This window comes from Melanerpes formicivorus, unplaced genomic scaffold, assembly GCF_026170545.1.
Source record: "Melanerpes formicivorus ecotype bairdi unplaced genomic scaffold, bMelFor1.0.p_v2 SCAF_34, whole genome shotgun sequence".
In the NCBI taxonomy this organism is placed as follows: domain Eukaryota; kingdom Metazoa; phylum Chordata; class Aves; order Piciformes; family Picidae; genus Melanerpes; species Melanerpes formicivorus.
Window position 1 is genome coordinate 2726241 of NW_027142386.1, and position 22964 is coordinate 2749204.

The following is a 22964-nucleotide window of genomic DNA, read 5'->3' on the forward strand; positions in this document are numbered from 1 at the left end:
TCCACCGCCTCCCCTCCCCGGCGTTGCCAGAGCAGCGCTGGGGAATTGTGCTGACAGCAGCAGAAACGGCCGGGCGTGGGCGGCGAGAGGCAGCCCACGTGCTGCGGCCTGAGAGCTGCGGGCCGCGGGCAGCCCGGCCGGGAGCGCCCCACGCAGGCCTGACCTCCCCCAGCCTCCTCCTGCTCACCCCAAGCCCTTCGAGGTGGGGATGCTGCAGGGTGAGCTCTGCAAAGGGGCAAGGCCTGGGGCAAAGGAGCAGGCAGCGTGCTGGGCAGGGAAGAAGCCAACGAGTGAGCAAGGCTGTGGGGGCACCCAGCACACCCCAGAGCGGTGCTGCTGCCTGGCCTGGCCTGGCCCCATAGCACAGGGACCCGCTGGTGGTGTGGCTGCCCTGGCATCCCTCCTTGCCGCAGCTGCCCCACCGATGAGGCAGGCCTGGTAAGCCCTTGCTAGCCACAGCCCCACAGAAAGTGCCTGCCATAGGCTGGGGGAACCCTGAGCACCCACTTCACTGCAGCACCCAGCAGCAGCCCAGGGGGTCTCATGGCCTTTGCAGATGGTGCTGCTGGCCGTCCTGGTCCCCCTTAACCAGGGCAAAGAGCGACCTTAACAGGGAAAGTGAGCGGCTGCCAGGCCTTATCAGGGAGTATTTACAGCCGCTGTGTTCCCAATTAGACAGTCAGGTGACTGCGGCTGCTGAGGTCCCAGACGTGGGGGTCAAGGTCGCCTGCAGGGGTGGGGGAGGGGAGGTGAAAGAGGGGCAGCTACTTCCTCTGGGACACCCACTGGCTGTGGCACAGCCAGGGGACCTGCTGGCATAAACACCCCTATTGGGGCACACCAACCAATGTATCATAGACTCCTAGAATGCTTTGGGTTGGAAGGGACCTTAAAGTTCAAACACCCAGTTCCAACCCCCCAGCCACGGGCAGGGACATCTCCTGCTAGAGAGTAGAGACCCCAGCACTGTTGCCTTGGGCATCCTGGTCTCTGCCATCACCATGGCCATCACAGGGCTCCCAGGCCAGTCCAGCCCAGTACAGGGTACCCTGTATCCTAACATCATGACACTACACCACCAGTGCAGGGTGCCCCTAGTCCAGCCCAGTAGGCAGCACCACCCTCCCAACCGCTGTGAGGTGGCATGTGGCAGCTCAGTTAAGCCCTGTGCCACCTCCCTGCTCAGCCCAGCATAGCCATCTCAGCCCAGTACACGAGACCCCCACACTCTGCCTAGCAGCCACTGCCCTATCCTGCACCAGGCACCCAAACTCCCAAACCAGCCAGTGCACAGAGCCACCCTCAGCACAGCACCAGTGCACAGTTCCCAGTGCACTGCTGAGAAACAGCAGAGCCAGGCCCTATCCTGCCTCTGAGAGGGGGAACAGCACCATGCATTCACACAAGCTGTGTGCAACCACACAGCTGTACCCACCCCCCCTGCTGATATCCCATGCCCTCCACCTGCCTGGGGTCCCACCTGGGCCTTGGGATGGGAGCTGGCCCCAGCTATTCACTGGCTAAGGATGTGCCCTGTTTTCCACACAGCCATGAGGGCTTGGCATAATCTCCCATGGGACATGCAGCTCCCTGGGGAGCATGTGGTCTGTGTGTCCACTGTGCCTCAGTTTCCCCAGTAATATTCTGTGCATCCCACCACTGCCTAGGCAGGGACAGAGCTGTTTCTGTCTCTCCATGCCATGCCCACTGTGACTCATGGCACTGGCACCCATTTTGTTGGGATTGCTGGCACTGTGGTTCCCTCCATGGTGTCACTCTCCATCCTTGGGCCCTGGCCAGAGCTGGGCAAGATGCCATCAGCCCTTGCAGCAGCGTCAACGGGACCAGGCTTATATGTCCAGGGGGCACAGCTAAGGGCATCACCCAGTGCTGTGGGGGTGAGCAGAGAGTTTCTGCCAGGAGGGGACTAATGTCCTGGTTCCCACACACCTGGGAAGCCTGGCCTGGCCATGCCTGTGCCACAACCACTCCCTGGGGCTGTGTGTCACAGACCCACTTGGCTCTGCATCATCCCTCTGAAACCAAGTCCTGCTCTCACCCACAGGGATCACAAAGCATCTCTACAGGCTGCTCACCTGCCCAGAGGTGCTGAGTGATGGTCAGGGTCTGTGAGGCACCCTGGCTGCCATGAATGTGTGTGTGTCAGCATGCCACCAGTTAGGAATGGCAAACCTGCCCAAATAAAATAAGATCTGACCTGAGCTACAGCCTGAGCTTCTCCTTGCCAACCACACAGGGAAATGGTTGTGAGCCAGCAGCAAGGACAGTTCAGGGACCTAATCCTCCGAGCCTGGAAATCACTGCCTACCCTGCCCACGGCTTGTTTCCCCCTTTGATCATTGAGGCTTCACAAACAGCTCTGCCCCTCCCTGCTCCCTGGAGTGAAATCAGTCCAGCTCTCCCAGGGGGTCCGGGGGATGTCTGGGCAAGTGAAGGGCAGGGCAGCAGCATCCCCTCGATGCGCAGCAGGAGCTGCTGGGGTTTGCCACTGCTGGTGTTACTGCTAAGCCCTCCCCAGCCAGCCTTGGCTGCTCCTGTCCCTGCCTCGGCCGCCCGCTGGGTGAAGGGCCAGGACTACAGCCCACGGCAAGCCAGCACTGCTAGACGGCTGCCAGCTCCAGCCCTTGGCAGACGCACCAGCAACATGCTGCCCCTTCCCTGCCCACGCCACAGTCAGGCCGGCACAGGATGTGGGGTTAACCCCACCCAGGTCCCCTCCCTGGGAATGCGCAGCGCCGGAAGCATCTTCAAACACCACTTGCCCCCTCCTCTCCCTTGACACATGCCTCCCAGGGCAGCCAGCTGCGGGAGAGAGGCCACATAAGCAGGGTGGGGGTCACCCACTTGGGCAGCAGTTTGGAGCGGTTTTGGAACGGGACGGACGTCGAGGGGACAGGAAAGCTGGAACACCCCCACCTCCCCCATCCCTTAGCAGCAGAGATGCATCCCAGCTCTGCCCCACAGGCAGACCTGCACTCACCTCTCTCCCGAACAAAGTAGGCCAGGTAGAGGTCGAGCTCCTTCACAGAGACACTGATGTGGTGGGGTTGGACACAGAGGATGGGATTGGTGCACTGGCCTGACTTGACCAGGCGCTCGCCGTCGGTGCTCTCCAGCGGGATCCCTTTGAAGAGGATGACCATGACCAGGTCCAGCCGCCACACCTTGTCGGCCTGCCGCAGGCAGTCGATGCGGCGCATCTTGCCCTTCTGGTCGGGGTTGGACAGGACGCAGCAGGAGGGCTTCTTGCCCGTGATGGAGAGCACAAAGTCCTCGCGGCACTCGGGCCGGATGTCCTTGCGCAGCTTGGCCAGGAGGCGCGAGGCCCATTTCTGCTTCACCTCCGGCTTCTCACTCAGCAGCTCGTCCTTCACTGCCCTCTCTTCGTCTTTTGTCATCCTTTTCTCATGCTTCTTGAAGTACTTGCGCTTGCGGGCCTGCAGGTTGAACCAGGTATAGGCAAAGGCCCGGACATGGGGGAGCAGCGCCTCGATGAAGGGGTGGAACTCATCCTGTGGGAGCAGAGGGACAGGCAGTTACTCCTGGCTGAGCCTCCCCTCCGAGCCAACCCCAGGATGGCTGGGGAGCCTGCAGGGACCTGCTGGGGGCTTCCCCATTGGGTCACATCCCAAGACAACCAAGCAGAAAGAGTCGTGGCAGAGGTGGCTGCCTGCCAGGGATGGGGAACCCCTTCCACACCACAGGGTCCTGTCCCAGCAGCCTCCTGTAAGTGCCACTGGCTGCAATTCTCACAGGCCCAAAACCTTCTAAGGGTGGCTGGGGCATACCTGAACAGTGGTTCTGCAAAGGCAGGCGTTGGCATGAGGCAGGCTCCTTGGCAGCACCTGGAGCCTCTCTCTTTCCCACCCATGTGTGTTTGGATCTGCTGGTGAGAGGCGCAGGAATCCCACCTGAGATCGCACTTGCCAGAGCCACCGTGCTGGTGCCAGGCACTGCCAGACTGCAGCACCCAAAGAATGGGTCCCCCACATTCCCAGCATACCAGGTGCTCCCACATGGGCTGCAGGTGCCTTGGACCTCTCTGCTCCCTCTCTATCAGCAGTAAACTCCCCCACTTTTGTCCAGTTGAGGCCAGCGCAGCAGCTGGCACCCAGCCTGGTGCACAAGGCATGCTCTGCCTCCTCTTGGGGAGTGCTGCCGAACCAGTCCAGCCCCAAAAGAAAACAAAGAAAATGCATCCCCCTTCCCAGTCCCTCTTTTCCACAGCACATTTTTTATTGCTTCCCAGTTTGGGAAATCAGTGCTTCCTGGATTGGTGGGGGCAAACACAAGCCAGGATGGAGAGGTGTTAGGACCCATCCCATCAGGGAGCAGCACAGCTTGGAAAATGGCAGGGAAAGGTCCGAGCATCCCAAGCCAAATGCTGCCCTGTAGTCCCTCAGAAGAGATGATGATGTAGAGGAAGGAGCCCAGTTCAGCACTTGAGTTCTGCTGCAGGCAGCCTGGCAGTTGGCTGGTGGCAATTGCCACCACTGTGCTGCAGCCTCAATTCACAAGGTTGTGCCTGGGTTAGGGTCATCCTCCCCTGGGGAGGGTGCCAAGGGCAGGAACTGCTCTAGAAAGAGAACTTGAGGTGGCCATGGGCAGGAGCCAGTGAAGGATTGAGCCCTGGCAGTGGGATGGGGTGAGTGGCTCTAATAATGGTGGCTGGCCCCACATCCCAGGACAGTGATGGCACTTCCCAGCTGAAGCAGCTGTGTCCCAAAATGACCCTGCTTGGACGAAACAGTGTCCCTTGAGGCAGGCTTTGAGCTTGGACTGGCCCCATATGGACTCAGTACTAAGTGCAAGTTGGCCCCAAGTCCAACACAGACCCTATTAACCCCAAGCCAGCTCCTGCACAAGCCCCTGTGAAACCCTAAACCTGCTCCCCTGGCACAAACCCTGCTAACAGCCAGCACAGGTCTCTTGGCACAGCCTCTGGTGTGCCCTGGATCAGTGTCCCTTACACAGACTACATTGTGATCTACCACAGACATCTTGGCACAGACCTCCCCATCCCCTGAACCTGGCACAGATGTCAATAACAGCCAGCACCAACCACCAGCACAGCCCCAGTAACTCTGCAAAAGCCCCCCCAGGAACAGAGCTTGTTATTTGCCAGCACAGACTCATCCCCCTGCCACAGACCTCCCCGCCCCTGGGAGCCAACAGCCCCTGCTCAGGACCCAGCTTCACCAAACTGGTGATTTCCACAAGCGTCCTCCCATAGCCGACAAGAGACAAGGGACCCACCCTTGCTAAGGAACCCATCCCATCCATGGGGACCTAACCATGCCAGGGCAATCTTCCTGCTGGGAAACCCATCCCTGTCTGGGGGACCCATCACCATCAGCTGCTCCCAGGGCGGCTGCAGCCCTGCACAGACCCACAGGGTCTGCTTCGCTCCGCAGCAGCAGCAGCTACTAATTCAGTACAGCTGGGCAAGGGCTGGGCATGTGTCTTAAATCGGGAAGGAAGGTCAAAGAAAAGTAAGACAGGAGCTGAAAAAAGCAGCAGCAAGCTCCAAAAACAATACTTGGTGAGGGCAGTGGGTGGTTGATCTTCCTTGGTGGCCGGAGATACAGAAAGATCTACAAATTGATGCCATACTCTAGCCCTGCCACCCTTCCCAGGCAGGGCTGGCCACGGGGCTGGGGAAGTGGGACACCAAGCCACTGTCCCTGTCCCTGCTGTCCTGCTGGGTGGTGGAGGCACCGCTGTGGAAGAGTTGGTCAAGAACCAGGTTTTCCCAGCTGGGTGAGGCAACACCCTTGGGTGCTGCTCACCCTGGCTGTGAGATCCAGGGGATGCTCAGTGCCTGGCCACAGGGGTGACAGCTGCAGTTCCCAGTTTCTCTGGAGCTGGGAGCTGACGCCAGATTTCTCTCCCTTACCACACTGCCAAGGACATTCAGATCCCACCTGAACCCACGTCTGGGACCCCCAAAAAACCCACAGTGTGCAAAAGGCCCCGTGGTGCTCAGTGCTTTTGAAGCTATTGTGGGCCCCCCCCCTCCCCAGGATTACAGGAGGATGGGAGCTGCACTGAAAGCCAATCAGCCCCTCGCCAACTTTCCCTCCCGCCCAGCTTATGCTGCGCCAAGATGCTGAGCACAGTTAAGCTGCTTTAGTGGGGCCAGGCAAGGGTGGCTGGGGGGCACCAGAACCAGATGGTGCGACAAGTAGGATGGATGCAGCTGGGTGCTGAGGGAACAAGCACAGGACTTGGGGACCTTCCCTGTGTCCCTGCCTCTCTGTCACATGACTGGCACCATGCAGCCAGTGAACCCCTCAGCTGGGCACACCACTCCAGCTAACGGCAGCCAGCTTCGTGCCCAGCTCCACTGCAGAAATTACAGGCGGGGGGCACTCTCTGTCCCCAATCCCTGCAGGGCCCCTCACAGCTGGCAGCAGAGAGTACTGGCACAGGGCTGGTTAAGTGTTTCTCCTGCTGTTTTCCCTTTGTGGGGCTGGAAAGCAGAGACATGCTGCAATACCCCAGACGAGGCTGCACCCGGGGCATTTCCGGATGGGAATCTGGCAGCAGAGCCTGTGCTTGGGCCTCATCCAGCCCAGGCTTGTAAAGCCCCGAGACCCAGGGAGGATCATGCCTGCGTCAGGGTGCTGCCAGGCCTGGCCTCGTTTCCCCCTTCCAAACTGATGAAGTGCTGACTTTCTGTGCCAGATGCTGTGAGGGGAAACTGAGGCATGGGTCAAGCCTGGCTCTGTCCTGGTGTCAGACCTGCTGTGGAGAGGGGAGGGGAAGGAATGATGCTCTGTGTGCAGCCAGACACTCCATGCCAGAATTAACTCCTCTGGCAGCCTGGGTTTCAGCAGTGCCAGGGAGCTGGTGGGCATGCAGCCAAAGTGTTGCCTCTTGCCACGCTCGTGCCCATCCTCACTGGCTTAGCTGGTGTGGGGGCTCTGTACCCTGGCTGCTCAGCTGCCGTGGGTGTCTTTCCGCTCTGGAGAGGGTGTGGGATCTCTGCCACACAGGGACACAGCAGCAAGCACAGACAGTGGCTGGGCACTGCAGCATGTGCTGGCCGGGCCTATGAGCATCCTCCACTCGAGTGCCTTGTCCAAACAGGTTGGGCTTGGCGAATCAGCCTGAATTTTCCAGTGAAAAAATGTTTCCTCAGGAAATTCCCGAGCAGTTTTCCCGGGAGGGGGCTGGGGCGTGGGGGGAGGGGAGTCGGGAAAAGAATAGGGGGAGGGGATGGGAAGGGTCAGATACTTCGCAAGGGGTTTTGCTCCCCACCAGCAAGGCCCTGGCCCCGGCCCCATAGAGGAGAGGGATGCCAGCCCTGCCATGGGCAGGGAGTGACACGGAGTAGCCCTGCCGGCCCTGCGGGGACCACACAGGGTTTATTTGACAAGAGGATGCTCAGGCTCCCTGCCAAGGAGCCGCACACCTCCCAACCGCTGCCGGCTCCCACGGCTGCTGCTTCTGCCAGCTCCCACTCCCCGCAGCCAAGCGAGTCTGGGCAGGGGCTAGCAAGTTTGGCGCCAGGCCTCAGGAAGTCTTGGCACAGCAGCTGGGGGGATGCAGCTAGAGAGGCTCCAATAATCCTGAAAATCCCAAAACCCTGGTACCTGAAAGGGGTACAGAGGGGACTTGCTCCTTGCCCCGGCATCGATTCCCCTTTGCCAGAGCCTACAGGCGCCCTCAGCACGACAAATTGCTCTTGTGTGGCCCCAGCAAAGCCTCCGGTAGCCAGTGCTTAACTGCTTGCTGAAGTGGTTCTTGATAATAAGTTAACCTGGTAATGAGACCTGTTGCCGAGACAGATGCAAATGACTGGGAAGTGCTCATTACAGGGGATGGAAAGAGGCACTTAGGCCCTGAAAAGCACCCAGCCCTTCCCAGGGCCAGCCCTGCATTGTATTAGAGCCCATTTTATAATAATTGCTCCAGAGAAGGAAATCTATTTGGACTCATCATAAAGTATTTATTAAAAAGAGCCTATTCACATTTTTTGCTGCTTGCCAGCATGGCACAGCCGGGCTTCCCAGCCCTCTCAGAAAACCCTAATGAGGCTTCCCTGGCCCTGCAGAGTGGCACTGCCATGCGGGAGGGAAGGAAACTGAGGCACGCTGGGCACAGGACAGTGGGAAGGAGGGAGCAAAGTGGCACCTGGAGCTCCTGGGAAAGCAGCTGGGGATGGCAGAAGCTGTGCTGGCCTGGCAGGCTGAAATCTGGCCTTGCACCTGGGCCACTGGTGGGGCAAGCCAGGCTGTCAGGGCCATGACCCCACACAACTCCCATTAGAGGCAGCTGAGTTGGGGTGGGGATGGCTGAGCCCCAGCCCTGCAAAACCCCTCTTGAAGCCTGTGTTGGGGCAGAGTTCCAATGCCTACAGCAGCCTGGCTGTTGCTGACAGCGAGGGCAGAAGTGAAAGACATGGTGCAACAACCCCTCAGCTCCTCTCCCCACACCCCTGAGCTTTTTTTACTCCCAGAGCCAACAGCATCCTCCAGCCAATCTCCATGTACAGCCCAAGGCTGCTTATGGGCTGGAGAGCATGCTCTGCTCTGGACATGGACACCCTGTTACTCCCAACGGGAGCCAGGATGGATGCAAGGCTAGAAAGAGGCTTCCATGTTTCATTTGCTGCCTTAATGCTCAGCCCCACTCAGGATCAGACCAGGAGATGGTGGATGAGCAAATAAAGCACCCAGTGTTCAACCATGTGCCTGGCGCCATGGTGGCCCCAGACCTGTCACCAAGCTCTCCTGGTCTCCCCATGCACAGTGTGGCTCAAAACTATCCCACTGGGTCCTTTGAGCCATCCTGGAGCAGTCAGGGCTCTACCACACCATGGGTGCCACAAACACTCTCCATCAGGCTGGTGCCCACCTGCCTGTGCCTACGTGCTGCGACGCGAGGTGGTGCCCACGCTTGCCCTTGCAGGTGGTGCAGCTGGAAGCGGGGGTGCAGGGAGCGCCGAGGCTGCCACCGCAGGTCATGGGAGGCCGCAGCAGGCAACAAACCTGCCAGTTGCTTTGGAAAACAGCAGGAAGAGAAGCAGCTCTCTGTGCGGCTCTGGGCTCAGGTGCCAACACTGCTTGGGTCTGCACCAGCTGGCACAGCCCTTCCTGGCCAGCCAGCACCACCGGCAGCCAGCCACCGGGGGTGGCTCAGGTGGGCTGAAGCTGGGGAGGGCTCTCCCAGTGGCACAGTTTTGTGCCCCGACCCTTTGCCCATCACCCCACTTCTGGTCTGCCTGCATGCACCAGCACTTCCAGCAACAATGGGCCTTCCTTGTCTGTGGCTTTACTCAGCAGACCCAACCCAGGCAGCAGTGTGTTCAGGGTGCACGGGAAAGGTAAGGATGTCCTGGGGATTGTCCTCAGTCAGCACTGGTGGGGGAAAAAACCAGAATGGTGTTGGGGAGGGAGACCTGGCAGTGAGTGTCCAGTGCCACTCACTGCCTTTCTGCAGACTCACTTGGATCCTCCAGTGCTTCAGTTGCCCCAGGTGCACTCTGCACCTGTGCCCCTCAGGGTATGGCAGTCAATGGCTCAGCTTTTTTTTCCATGTGGGTAACCCCACCTGCCCCCAGCATGCAGCTCTGCCTGCCCAGAGATGGAGAAACTGAAGTGTGGCACTGGCCAGGTCAGCCTGCAGGATGCAACAATGGCTGTTGAGATCTGGGAAGAACCCTATGAGCAGCACAGGGGAAGCATGGAGAGGACCCAACCTGCAGCCAAGCAGAGGCCCCTCTCCCTAGGAATCATCCTGTGGCCATCAGCCACATGGCTCCCTGGCTAAAATCCCTCTGGGGATCCAAGGAAGAGAAATGTTTTATGGATTAAAACATGAAAAAGGCTTTCTCAACAGGCCCCAGCACTACCAGCTCCTCCACCCAGCCCTCTGTCAGTGCAGGGCTCTGGGGGTAGCCTACTCCCCACGGCCCTGCTCCCAGCACACAGTGGGGAACGTAGCTATGGTGGTGGCAGGGCTGGATCAGCACCCAGCACCCAGCACTTCGCCCACCCCAGAGGCCCAGCCTGTGAGATGCTGGGATACGACGCAGGTATGGCAGCAGCTTGCACCTCCAGAACCACAGAGGGAAACTGAGGCAGGAGACAGCTCAGGGCAGGCAGCACTGTGTAAGGGAAGGCAGCAGGCAACCTCACTTCAGCATCGCACCCAGCATCAGCCAGGAACTCCCCAGCCTCCTTGGAGAAAGCCCAGGGCTCTAGCCTTGGTTCCAGCCCCTGACATAGGAGATTCCTCTCCCAACATATTTTTAGCCCTGCTTGGTCCATCCTGGCTTTTCTAAACCAGATTAATTTCCTCCCCTTGATCATACAGTGTAATGGTCTGGGGGTGTAAAGAGGGGCCTCCAACTCCCTGCCAGGAGTGTCTGCTGGGGAAGGATAGGTGGCATCATCTCTGCATGCTGTGATGGGGAGTGGTGCAATGGGCCCACAGTGCTCTCCCTGCTGCAAATCCAATCCCTGGTGGGTTGGAGCAAATCACTGGTTAAATATAGCCCCAGCCTTTCACCGAGGAGTTGGTGACCTTGCAGGAGGATCAGCTGCCCCTGGAGCCTTGGGGGTGAAGCGTTCATGCCTCCCCCCCAGCCATAGCCACATCATTTTTGCCACCCCATGGACATGCCAGCAGTTCAGCCTCTGCTCTGGCGCCTCACAGGCTCCCTTGGGGCTGGGGACACCTTGCCAAGACCCTTCACACAGGGAAGGGGATATCGAGGCACGGGGCAGTGACAGGCAAATGGAGACAAGGGTATCCCCAAAGGATCGGCACTGCTCGACTACAGCCAGATCCGGCTCCCTCAGAGCCGAAGGACCAACGGCAGCAGGGGGAGGTTCATCTGCTTTCAGCAGCTCAGCAGAACCTCCCTGGACGGGTCCTATTTCAGGAGGGTTTTGGATGCCTCCCAAGCGGCAGCAGTGGGGGCTGGCCTGCACAAAGGGACTCTGTTTGGGATGCTGGGCTCCAGCGGTGCCTGGCGCAGAGGCTGGTGGCCGTAGCCATTCCCCTTGTCCCTTGTGTGATGAGTCAAAAGCTGGGGCTGGGGCACAGGGAATGTGCCCCTCTCCTGTGCTGGGTGCTGTCCCCCACCTGGAGGCAAAGTGAGGTCCAGGGCAGGCCCGTCCTTGCCTCCTGGGCTGCCGCTGTAACTGCTAAGTGACACTGCCGTACTGTGGAGATGGCTGTGCCAACCCGCCTCGTGATGTGGAGTCCACCAACCACCTGCCCTGGGCTACTTGCCCAGGCTGGCCCTGAGCCATGCCCTGGGGGAGTCCAAGGTCCCCGAGCAGGGACAGGCTGTCTGGGAGCCAATACTCCAGCCACCAGCTCCACGGCAGAGCAGGACACCAGGCTGGATCTTGCCAGCTTGACGCCATGATAGGGTGCACTGGGGTGCCAGCATAACTGGCCCTGGGACTGGGGAAGCCTCCTGCATGACCTCAACCCTTGCCTACTACCTGCTCCTGTCCCCGGAGGGCTTTGGAAAGCCCCAAAGTCGGGGACTGCAGTGCTGCTAACAGCCCACACATGCTCTCAAGCTCCCTGCTGCATGTGGAGCTGCAGGTGCCCACACATGCCACCATGGTTGCAGGGATCAAAACCCCCAGAAACAAGGACCGGCTGAGAGGGCAGGGTCCTCGCCATGGTCATTCCAGGCAAGCTCTGGCTGGCCAGCTCCTGTCCCCATCCTCACACCAGACACAGGAAGGCCACAGCTTGGCCCCTGACACTACTGCTGGCAACTCCTCTCTCCAAGCAATTCAGCACAAGGCAAGGAGGCTGGTGAGAGCACCCTGGCTCCCCAGGGCAGTAACTCAGGATGCAATGCAGTCATCGCTAATGCATCTGGACTCATTTATGGGGATGAGAAAATGTTTCCAGGTTTCCCACAAAGTCCCATTAAGGTCCCAGTTCCATGCTATTTTTAGTGCTCTCATCAAAAATGCCTTCCCCAGTTACCCTGGAAATCCAGGGTCCCACAGGGCTGGCAGGACCACCCTAAGCAGGCACCTGCCTCTCAAGGGAGTTGAGCTGCCCCAAGACTGGGTGCCTGCAGGGGCCAAACCCTGGCCCCATGATCCCTAACCCAGAACACATGGGTGTCCTGTGACAGTGGTGTGCCCCAGCCTGGCTTTTGCTTAGGAGTAGCTGAAGAAGGAAACCTGGTGGGAAACAGCAGGCAAAGCTGCTCCCGTTTGCTGCCTTGCCCATGGAGCCCAGCACTTGCCACTGAGGATTGGAGAGGGGATGGTGGTGACAGGCGATGCTCAGTGGGGCTGAGCATGCCAGCAGCAGCATGTCCCTGCAGGTGCAGGGTCACATCCTGCAGCACCTGGCAATGGCCACTGGCTGGCTCAGCCAACCTTCTCCCAGCCAGCAACCCCTGGTAGGACCTCCACCAAGGCAGTGGGTGCCCATGGGGCTCCCGGTGGAGCTGGCAAGAGCGTGCAGAGATCCTGCCCTCAGGCCTGAGCACTCACAAGCTATCTATAGCCATGACCTCAGTGGGTGCTGGGGCAGGCACCTGGTCGCGTGTCCTCCCTTCTTGGCAGGGCCACCACCACAGCCCTCACCTGTCAGAGCTGCTGCCTCACCAGGGCTTTCACCCCAAACGTGTACTAGTCTGAGGGGATTCAGCGTCAGGGGCTGCCCGTGGGCCCTTCATGCAGACTGTTTCTAGGGGGGGTTCAGCCCAGCAAGGCAGAACAGCAGCTGGCAAGGGCAGACACCATTGCTGGGTGCTCCTGAGTTAACTGACAAGGTCCAGCCCTGGGGGCTGGATGAGAGGGAATGTGGGTGACCTGTCTCCAAGAAGGTCGAGTGGGGCACGTCTCTGTGTGAGCAGAGGTGACCTCAGGACATCCCACAGCTGTGCCCCACAGGTGTCGGGGTCGCCGCCTAACGCAGACCTGGGGGAGCACAGCGAGGTTGCTCTCCACCAACTGCCCCGGGGGCGAGCAGAAAAGGGGTGGCCCACAGGAGGGGAATTTCCCAGCTCTTTTCTCCACCAAACTCCTTGGCTTGTGCAATTAGAGAAATTTGTTTAACAAACTCGCAGGGGAGCAGTGCGGGCAGGGGGTGGCACACGGCCAGGGGCGCTGCTCACACAGGCCCTGCTCCCTCCCCACCCGCGGCTTTGATCAGCGCTGCACCGGGGGACAGGAGCGGCTCCTGCAGCCAGGGCCACCCCGTGCCACAGGAAGAGCCTCAGCTCCTGCGGACACGCTGCCCGTGGCAAACCCGTGCCCTGCCCGTGCACCTCCAAAATGGCACCTCACTCTGCTCGCTCCATCCCACTGCCCTCGCACCTGACGGGGTGGCACGGCCCTGGCACCCTGTCCTGTGAGTGTGTGCGGCCGCCAGGCTCCCGGGCCACATGTGTGCCCATATATGCCCTGGGTGGTGCCCGTGTGTGCCCTGTGCAATACCTTTGCCCTACACAGCACCTATGTGTGCCCATGTGTGCTCTGTGCAGTGCCTGTGTGTGCCCTACACGCTGCCCACGTGTGCCCTGCGCAGCACCCAGTCGCTGGCTGGCAGGCAGGTGCAGGCTGCAGGCGCATGCTCCTGCTCCCTCCCTCTCTCACGCACTGCCATTTCCATCCCAAACCCTTTACTCTGCACTTTTTGCCAGCAGCACCTCATTGGTATTCACGCCGTGCTGCTCGCCTGCCCTGGCACACAGGTTACTAAAGGAGATTCTGCAGCACAGCCTGGGGAGGTGGGGCACATTACAGCCCCACTTTCTTCCACGAGCCAAGGCGCGGTGGTAGGGGTGGGCATGATCTGGCACATCACAGCTCCCACCAAGCAATCACAGTATGGAACATCTCCATCACCCGTTCTCTCAGGGTGAGGCGGGCTGCAATGTGGGCACCGGCGAGCTTTGCAGCAAGCAGCATGACAGGTGGCTCCCCAGGGACAGCTGGCAGTGCACTGGCACTCTCCAGCCTCCCTGGTGGTCCACGATGCCTGCTGCAAGGTGGGAGCAGGAAGCAGAGGGGGACACGAGCTGAGCTGGCAGAGCTTGGCATCGCCATCACCCATGCCACCGGTGCCCAGGCGAGCCCCGGATGGCACCCGCTGCATCCCCAGTAGGACTGTGCCTTCAGGACGGCATCCTGGGGTGAGGAGGGAGCAGCGGTGCCTCTCGTTTTGGGGCTGGTGCAGCGAAAGGGGAAACGTCTGGGTGGAAAATCAACATTTCTCTCGCTGGGCTGCCGCCTTTTTTTCTTTTTTCCTATGAAAGCAAAAATATTTCTTGGTTTTTCGTGATCAGAAACACGTTGGGGGTTTGTTTTGGACAGCAGCCGGTCAAATACCATTTCCCTGTGAAGGGAATGCAGGGGCCCTTTGTGAGGAGAGCAAAAACCTTCACAGCAAACCAGATAAACCACCAATATTTTAAAATGTCCACCTGGCCACGAACTCAAACTCCCAGGGAAGGGAAAAGGGGTCAGCAAGGGGGCTGGATCCTTACATTCCCATGCCAGGCACTGCTGCCCCATCTTGAGCAGCAGCAGTGGCCGGGAGGGCGATGCTCACAGTGGGCAGCCCGAGGCCCAGACCTGGGGATTTTGCCCAAAATGCTGATTAGAGCTGGCTGCTGGCCAGGGAAGGGAGGCTGAATGCACTGCTACAGCAGCAGCAAGTTAACTGAGAAATCAATCCTTGGCAGGGGCTGGCCGGTGAATCCCCCAGTGTGTCAGCACTGCTGCACCTGAACCGCAGGATCCTTTCCCAGCTCTTCTCCAGGACCTGGGAAGAACTGTGCCTTGACACCTGGTGCAGGGTGCTGGGTCCCAGCCAAGCTAGCACAGTGTGGCATGGCCGGGGGGATAACTGCCCACGGCTGATGTGACAGATGAAAAGCCCAGATGCCCACGTGTGTGTGAGCCAGCCCCAGGATGCCTGCAGGGACTCTGGGCATCCCCACTCTGCAGCTGGCACATCCCAGGAATATGCATCCCCTCCCTGAGGGTGACACCACCTCAGGGTGCCCAGTCAGGCAGGGCTGGGAGAAAAGCTGAGCTCAGGCTCTTGCAGTGCCCATTTGGTACACCCAAAGCCTCCAAAGGTGCTTTGGTACCCAAAACTCACAAGCGTTTGGTACTGGCCACCTCTGGCCCTGCTGAGGCTCAGGCTCAGAGCCACCAGTAGCCCCCAGCCATGCCATGGGGACACCACTGGTAATGCCACACACTATTAGCCCAACTCATCAGGGCTTGAGCACCCTGGCTATTCCCCATCACCTTTGCCACTCTGCCCCAATCTGCCCAGCACACCCTAAGATGCCACTAGAGAAATCTCCACTCTGGGGGTCCCTAAAGGGCAGACTGCACCCCTGCCACCGTGAGGCCCTGCTTGCACTTCTGTCTTGGGTGCAGGGACTGGTGCACACAGGAGCCAGACACCCTCCTGTGAGTACCTGGCCCCCTTTGCCAATGCTCAGTGCCAGCACTGCCATCCTCTTGCAAGAAGAGCCATAGCACAGCCGGAGGTGACAGGCAACGACCCAGATTCACAAGGGGATTTTTAACTTCCCTGCCAGCCTTCTTTTTTCTCCAGCAAGGGATCCCAGGGACACTCCCCATTGCCACCACACAGCCCCCATCCCTGCAGTCCAGGGCTCAGCTTGTGCTTAGGACAGCTGCAGCTATGCCAGGAGTGATGAACAATGGGCACCTCTCAGGCTGTAGGAAAATGTTCGGGAGCCAGACACAGGGAATGTCTATGCGGGCAAGGGAAGCTGGCAAGCAGGCAGCACAAGCTGCTCCTGTCCTCAGGGCCATCCTTGGCCAGCCTCAGAGAAGCAGGGGACACTGTCCCCCCTTCCCCCTGGGTGCAAGACCCGCTGTGTGCAGCCCCAGGCCAGCACACATCTCCCCTCAGGGTTCTCAAGTCTTTCATGCTGCTGCTGCCCAGGGCACTCGAAGGAGCTGCTCATCTGTCCCTGGCACGGTGCTGAGCCTTGCCGCTCTGCCACCGCCCCATTCACATTCTGCCACACGGCCGCTGCCACCGATACCCCTGTAAGAGGGGAAAAAATGCCGGGTAAAAGACTTAGACCATGGCTCCCAGCACCAGTCCTCAAGCCCTCCTGGGCTCAGGGAGCTATTCCCTATTTGCTTTGGGATAGCTGGGCAGTGAGCTGGGCCCTGGTGTCTGGGCTTTGTTCTGTAAGCTGCAAAAGCGTGCTTGCAGCACTGGGCATGCAGCGGGTTCACTCCCTGCCCTGGTACAGAGCGAAACGCAGGCAGGGAGGGAATCGTAGGCAGGGAAGAAAGCGCAGGCAAGGGCAGAGCTGCCCAAGGTGAATTATTGGCGGGCGCCTCAGCGTGCTTGCAGGAGGGAGGCTGATTTATTGTGTGAGGCTCTTGCCAAGTTCAAGGTGATGTGATGGAGAGTGGCACAGTGCAAGCAGCAGCCACCTGGCCAACGCTGTCTCTTGTGCAGCATGCCTTATCCTGCCCACTGCCCCACATGCCCACCCCAGCTCTCCAATATGGCTTCATACACTGCGTTTAAACTGAAATCTATTTCTTCCAGGTGAGGATTTAAGATCAGATCAGGCAGAAGCAGCAGGGTCCTCAACAGTGCGGCCGGCGTGAGCAGCTGGGCAGGGCTAGCCAGGGCAAGCGGGCACGGCGTGGCAGGCGCCTCGTGGGGAATGCAAGGCTCTCCCGAAGGTTTCCTTTAAAGAACAGCCTCATTGTTTTTCCCAAACAATACTGAGCAGATGGGAGAATTGAAAGTGTGTTGCAACCTTCCCTCTCTCCCCCCGCCGTGCCTGGCCTGCTTCTCCCATCCTTTGGCAGGCGATCTGAGCTCCCGGCTGGAAACCAGTTCACCAGAGCTACTGGTTAAGGGGGTGAGCACCAGCACTCCCCTCTCTAACTGGAAAGCTGCAGTGCTTTTGGGGAGGAGATTTGCCAAAAGATGCCCCAGTGAGATGTGCCCAGCAGGGAGCTCCCTGCTATGGCCACATGCCTGAGTCAGCAGTGGCAGCTGGGTGACGCGCAGTCAACCAGCAGTGTCTGGGGAGAGGCTGAGATCCCCCTCAGCACCCAGGAGACGGTGCCTCCGACCAAGCCACATGTCTGTGGTGCCCCTTGCAGCAGGGCTCTGTCCCTCAGGCACTGCAGCCTCTTTCCCCAGGCAATGACGGTGTTTGCCAGTACAGAGGTTTATACCTGGCCAGCTTGGCTGGGCTGCTCCTTGATGCCCCCAGGATTGGGTGCCACTGGTCATGGCACGTGCAGAGAGGTTCATGCTGGCTCTTGGGCAGGCGGTGCAGGCTTGTTGCCTCCACGCTGAAACCAGTCTCCAAGGAGGCTGCACAGTACTGGGAGCCCGGCATCCCGCCAGGGGCCAGCCGGAGACCCTCTCCTGGGCCCCAGCAGACCCAAGGGGCCCAGAAGAGGGTCCCTGGCCAGACCCCAGCAGGATGCCTGGCTCCCACTGCTCCCAGCTGCCTTTGAGGCTGGCTCCCACCTCACTTTGCTCTCTGCCTTTGAGTACCTGGGTGGGGGTCTCACGGAGTGCCAGAGACAAGCCAGAGGTATACAAGAGGATCACCAGTCATAAAATTTATCCATCTTCTTTCTGGGAGCATCCCAAATCCGCTCCTGTCCACCCTACTGCAGATCCAGAAGCCAGGGGTAACTGCTATGGCTTCAGAATGCCAACAGCTCCTTGTGTAGCAAGGGACACACATGCATGGCCAGTGGTGCTCAGTGCTGGGATTATTCCAGAGCCCTGGCAGACGGAGCTCCCCTTGGTTCCCCATGGGCAGGGAGAAGCCTCACGCATGGCAACACTGCCAGTGTCACTTCCCTGCTAATCCATGCAGCTCCCTCTTCATTTCCCAGCCTGTCCCTGAAAGTGGACAGAGGTGAGCTAGGGCAGTGAAAGTCCCCTGGCAGGGACAGAGAGATGAGGAGGGCACAAAATGACCCTCCTTGCTTGACAAGAGGCTCGGCTGAGGGCCCAGCTGGGAGCATGTTACAGATGCCTTTGCCAGGGCTATTTTGGTGCTGCTGGGCTGCCAAGGCCCAGCTTGGACCAGCTCTGGCTGGGAAGGGTGGCTTCCCAAGCAGTAGCTGGGATCCCAGTGGCTGTGCTGGACTCAAGGGGCTGGCGGTGGGGAGACGTGAAGGCAGCACAGGGCGGCTCCCGCGCACGTTCCAATGTATCCACATCACCATCCGTGGCAACCAGGCCGGGCGAGCCTCCCTGCCGCGCGGGTTGGATGGGAACGACCAAGCTGGCGGCGGGGGGAGCACCGGGGGGGCTGGATCTGGTAGGTGCAGACAGCGTCTCATCCCATCCCAGCCAGGCTGGGCTGCAGCTGAGGCTAAGCCAGGGCAAAGGAGAGGAACTGGAGCCTTCCCCGCATGAAGGTGGTGGAGCGGAGGCTGAGACCCGTGGAATAAAATCCAGCTCCTGCCTGGTGCCTGGGCAAAGCGCTGGGAACAGCTCGGGTTTGTGAGCAGAATGGCTCCTGCCGGCCCTGGCCTGACCAACCAGCGACCACACAGCTTCCCACATCAGACCAAGTTCTGTTAGCTGGCAGCAACAGGCTCTGCCAACCCAGTGCCAGCTGGATACTGGGATAGTGGGGAGGTGGTGGGCCCTCCATAAAGGATGGAGTTGGAGTGAGAGAGCAGGGAAACAAAAGAAAGTAAAAAGAGAAAATGAGGAAAAGTAAAAGGAAGGGAAAAAATGAAGGAAGGGTCAAAAGAAAAGAATGAGAGGAGAGGAGAGGAGAGGAGAGGAGAGGAGAGGAGAGGAGAGGAGAGGAGAGGAGAGGAGAGGAGAGGAGAGGAGAGGAGAGGAGAGGAGAGGAGAGGAGAGGAGAGGAGAGGAAAAAGGAACAAAGGAAAGAAAGAAGGAAAAAGAAGGATGAAAAGAAGAAAAAATAAGAAAAAGGAGAAGAAAGAAGGGAAGAAAGGAGAAAGGGAGAAAAGGAGAAAAGAAAAAAGAAGAAGAAAAGAAGAAGAAGGGAAGAAGAAGAAGGGAAGGAGAAGATGAAGGAGAAGAAGGAGAAAAGAAGAAGAAAAGAAGAAAAGAAAAGAAGAAGAAAAGAAGAAGAAAAAAAAACCAAGAAAAAAGAGAAAAAAGGAGAAAAAATTAAAATAGAAAATATTAATATAGAGGCAAAAAAAAAAAAAGAATAAAAAAGAAAGGCAGACTGAGGTGTGTCTCGTACCAAGTCAACCACATGATGGGAGCACCATACCCAGGGTCTCTGAACAGCCCCAGTGCTGCCCATCTGTGCTGATGCCTGTGCCCATTTCACTGTCCATGCCCGCGCCTGTGCTGCCAAGAGCCTCATATGGCTACACCATATCCAGGGAGAGCCCCAGACAAGGCCAGGCCCTGTGCTGCCCTCCAGCACAATGCAGGTGCCATAGTGCTGCTGATGGGACCCCCTTGAACCCCAACACGACAGCTACACCTCTGAGGTGCAGCCAGATCCTGCCTGCACCTCAGGCTCAAGGGAAGGACCTGGAAGGAGAATCCGTGCTGTGGGCGCAGGGGTCCAGCAGCAGCACTCCTCCCCATCAGAACTGAGCCCGCGCTGGGTGCGGCACAGGCTGGATTTGGAGCAGGCAGCGGCTGCCAGCAGAGAAGAGGTTACAAGCTGGGGTGGAGGGGGGGAAGCTGCCTGCTCAATAATTAAATAAATATCAGCGATCAATAAGGACAGAGCAAAGGCAGAGCCGCAGTGGCAGTGGTGCGGGCAGGAGGAGTGTTCCTGAAAGCCTCCCAGCCACAACTGGACCAGCTGGGTGACTTCGGGGATGCCCCCCCTTGCCTGCGCCATGGGCCCTGGCACAGCCACCCCACCGCATGCCACACTGGTGTGGCCTGGAGTGACACCAGCATCCCCAGGCACATGGCTCAGGGCCGCCTTTTGACCCCCCTAGACACAGACAAGGGCCAGCACAGTGCCTCACCTTGCAGACTGAGGGGGTGCCCCCCCATCCTGCCATGGATGACCCCCCACCATCCTCATCCGCCAGCGTGGCATGGCACAGCTTACTGTAAATAGTCCCAAACTTGCAGGATTTTGAAGAAAAAGCCGATACTGCCCGGCCCCACCCCCACCTCCTTGCACCCCACCATGTGCCGCCAGGCTGGGGGGGGGGGGGACGGACGGCTGGGTAAGGAAGGAAAAAGTTTCACGCTATGCGAAAGGTGGTGTGGCTAAGGCCGAGCTCGCAGTGCCAAGCCCCCCCAGCTTCCCCAAAGCCAACTAGGCACCCCCCTGCACCTCGCCGTGTTCCGCTGCAGCCCCAAAGCCAGCAGCCTCCCCGCACCACCCACCCCCGGGCGCAGCGAAAACACAAAACCCAAACCACAAGGAACCTTCCCCTCCCGCGCCCCGAGTGAAGGCGGACGCAGAACCCCCCTCCCCCAAATGCCAGAAACACCGAAAAGCCACCCAAAAAAAGGTGCGGGGGTAAGCAAGAGGTAAACCCGACTGCTCTGAGAAGCCCCTCTCCCTGCTACGATCATTATTTTGTAATCGTGGGTGGCGGGGGGGGGGGTGGGGGTGTTTTACTTTTGGTTTTTTTTTTGTTGCATTACAACTGTGAAAGTCCGTTGCGGTGAAGGAAGGAAAAGTGGGGGGGGCCCGCGAGGGGTCTGGTTACCTGGGTCAGGCAGAGAGGAGACGAATACATCCCGAGCCGTGCTGGGAAAGTGGCTAATTGCAGGGCTGAGACTCGAGGCGTAAAAGTTACTGAGTCATTTCGGAGGCTGGAGCAGTCCGGGCGTTTTTTCTCTCTCTCCTTTGGAGCGGCTGTGCGGGGCCCGGGGGGGGGGGGTGGGGGGGGGGGGAGAGGGAGGGGGGACGGACGGGCAGAGGCGGGCGTCCCCGCGGAAGGGGGGGCCGAGGAGGAAATAAAAAAGGGTCCAACTTCCACCCCCCCCCCAAAAAAAAAAACCCAACAAAAACCAACCAACAACCACAACAGGAAAAAAAAAAGGGAAGAAAAAGCGCGTTAACTATTCCCCCCCCTTGGAAAATAAAGCGCTTTTCTTGTTGTTGTTTGTGTGGTTGGAGGGGGGGCCCCGCCGTTTTAAAGAGACAAAAGGCTCATCTTTGCTCGGGGAGGGGGGGCTGAGGGGGGGCCCCGCACCCAGCCTGCGGGCAGAGCCGGCGAGCAGCGGGGAAGTTAGAGGGGAAGCGGCTCCATCCGAGCCACGGGCAGCGGAGGGAGGGAGGGAAGAAAGAATGAGAAAATGAAAAAAAAAAAAAAAAAAAAAAAAAAGGCGAGGAATGAAGTGACGTTATGAAAAAAGCCCATCCCAAAATATTACATCCCATTTAAAGATGTAGGAACCCCCTTTGGCTCCAGGGCCGAGGCGCTGCGGGGCAGAGACGAACGAGGGAGGGAGGGACGGGCCCCCTCCCCCCGCGGGCTCGCCCTTTTTGGGCTGTTTTGCGGGGTTTTAAGTTTTTATTTTTTAAATAGACGGAGCCGATACGGCCAGAGGAGAGGGGAAAAAAAAAAAAAAAAAGCTATCTGCAGATTCATAGGCAACTTCTGGGCAGCAGCCCCGGGAGACGCTGGCCTGGCACGGGCAGGGGGTGTCCCCCCCCCCGCCCCGTTCCGAGCCCCGGTGCCAAAGAGACCGCCCCGCCGCATCCCGACTCTGGTCGCTCCCCCTCCTGCTTTAACGCCCAGCAGCGTCTCGACTCACGGCCCCGGGGCGGGCGGGGGGAGCGCCCGGGCAGCCCCGCACTCGCGCAGCCCCGCACTCGGGCAGCCCCGCGTCCGCCCCCGCCCGAGCGCACAAAGCGAGCGGAGCCCCGCGCCCGGCAAACTCCAAACAGCAAGTTCTCGCTGCAGACACCACTGCCACCGACCCATTCTGCAGGCTCTAATGAAACCTAATTAGCGAGGGCGAGAGCCACTTATAGAAAAACAAAGGGAATCCCCGCTCCTAATTGTGGAAGCCAGTCCTAGCTACGCAGTAGGGCGGACGGCAGCCGCCGAGGCCGCAGATCCCGGCCCCGCTCGCTGCACCCCAGCCATGGTTTAATTCTCCCTGAAGCGCAGCAGAGACCCCGCTGACCGCCGGGGGCTGCTCCGGGAGTTGCGAGGCCGCAGCTCCAGCCAAGCCTCGCTCTCTCCAACAGCGTTCTTCCCCCCGTCCCGCAGATCCCCTCCCCGCACAACTGATTTTTTCACTCTGAACTTTTGCCAGCCCCTGGAGGACGATCTCCGCCCGGGGAGTTAGGGGTTTAATCCCCACCTTCCTCTGCATTAAACCTGCCCCGGAGGCAGCCCCGCTCCGTGACATGCGGCAGCACCAGTGCGGATCCCCGCAAACTTCGCCGGCCGGGCCCGCTCTCCACCGCCCTCCCCCCGCCCCCCGCATTCTCCGCCGCCGCTGCTCCAGGGGAGCTGGGGGCGCAAGATTCCGCTTCGCCCTGGGGCCTGGCAGAAAGCGAAGAGGGAGAAGCCCAGCACGGCGAGCCGAGGGGTGATGGGCGCTTTTTTTTTTTCCTCTTTTTTTTTTTTTCTCCTTTTTTCCCCGTCCTCCACCTCCGCAGGGCGGCCCCGCGCACCGCGCTGCGGACTTGAACGCGACCCTCCCGGCCGTCACTTCCAAGTTCAAGTCGGTGCGGCTGGCAACCTCTCCGCCCCTTTTTTAGCGGCCATTTTCAGCTCTATCCAGCCCTCCGTGGGCTGCGGAGTCGTCCCCCCCCCCCCCCCCAACCCCGTGCCGCGACCTTCCCGCCCCCCCCTTACACCGCGCGGGGGAAGTAGGGGAGGAGAGACAGCGGCAACTTCCCTCCGCCTGGCCCGCACCCTCCCTACCGCCGCCCCTACACTCCCCCCCGGGCATCCTGTTCAAGTCTGGTGGTGGCATCGCTCCGGCCCCGCCGCCCCCCTCCCCGGCTCCGGTGGGTGCAC

The 22964-nt window shown here is 59.6% G+C and overlaps 1 protein-coding gene across 4 annotated transcripts in view; it reads right to left on the minus strand.

The window, feature by feature from the left end:
* The window catches only part of NFIC (nuclear factor I C), a 40437-nt gene that overhangs the window by 17266 nt on the left and 207 nt on the right, over window positions 1-22964 (minus strand). The window contains exons 1-2 of one of the 4 annotated variants that reach the window (XM_068156449.1): window positions 20691-20854; window positions 3002-3533 (exon numbers count right to left, since the gene is read on the minus strand). In XM_068156449.1, the coding sequence (XP_068012550.1) occupies window positions 3002-3533; window positions 20691-20720 (562 nt within the window). In that variant the 5' untranslated portion in view covers window positions 20721-20854. Of the gene's footprint in view, window positions 1-3001; window positions 3534-20690; window positions 20855-22964 lie in introns of those variants that run through there. The other 3 variants (XM_068156448.1, XM_068156445.1, XM_068156447.1) reach the window with 3 other exon arrangements.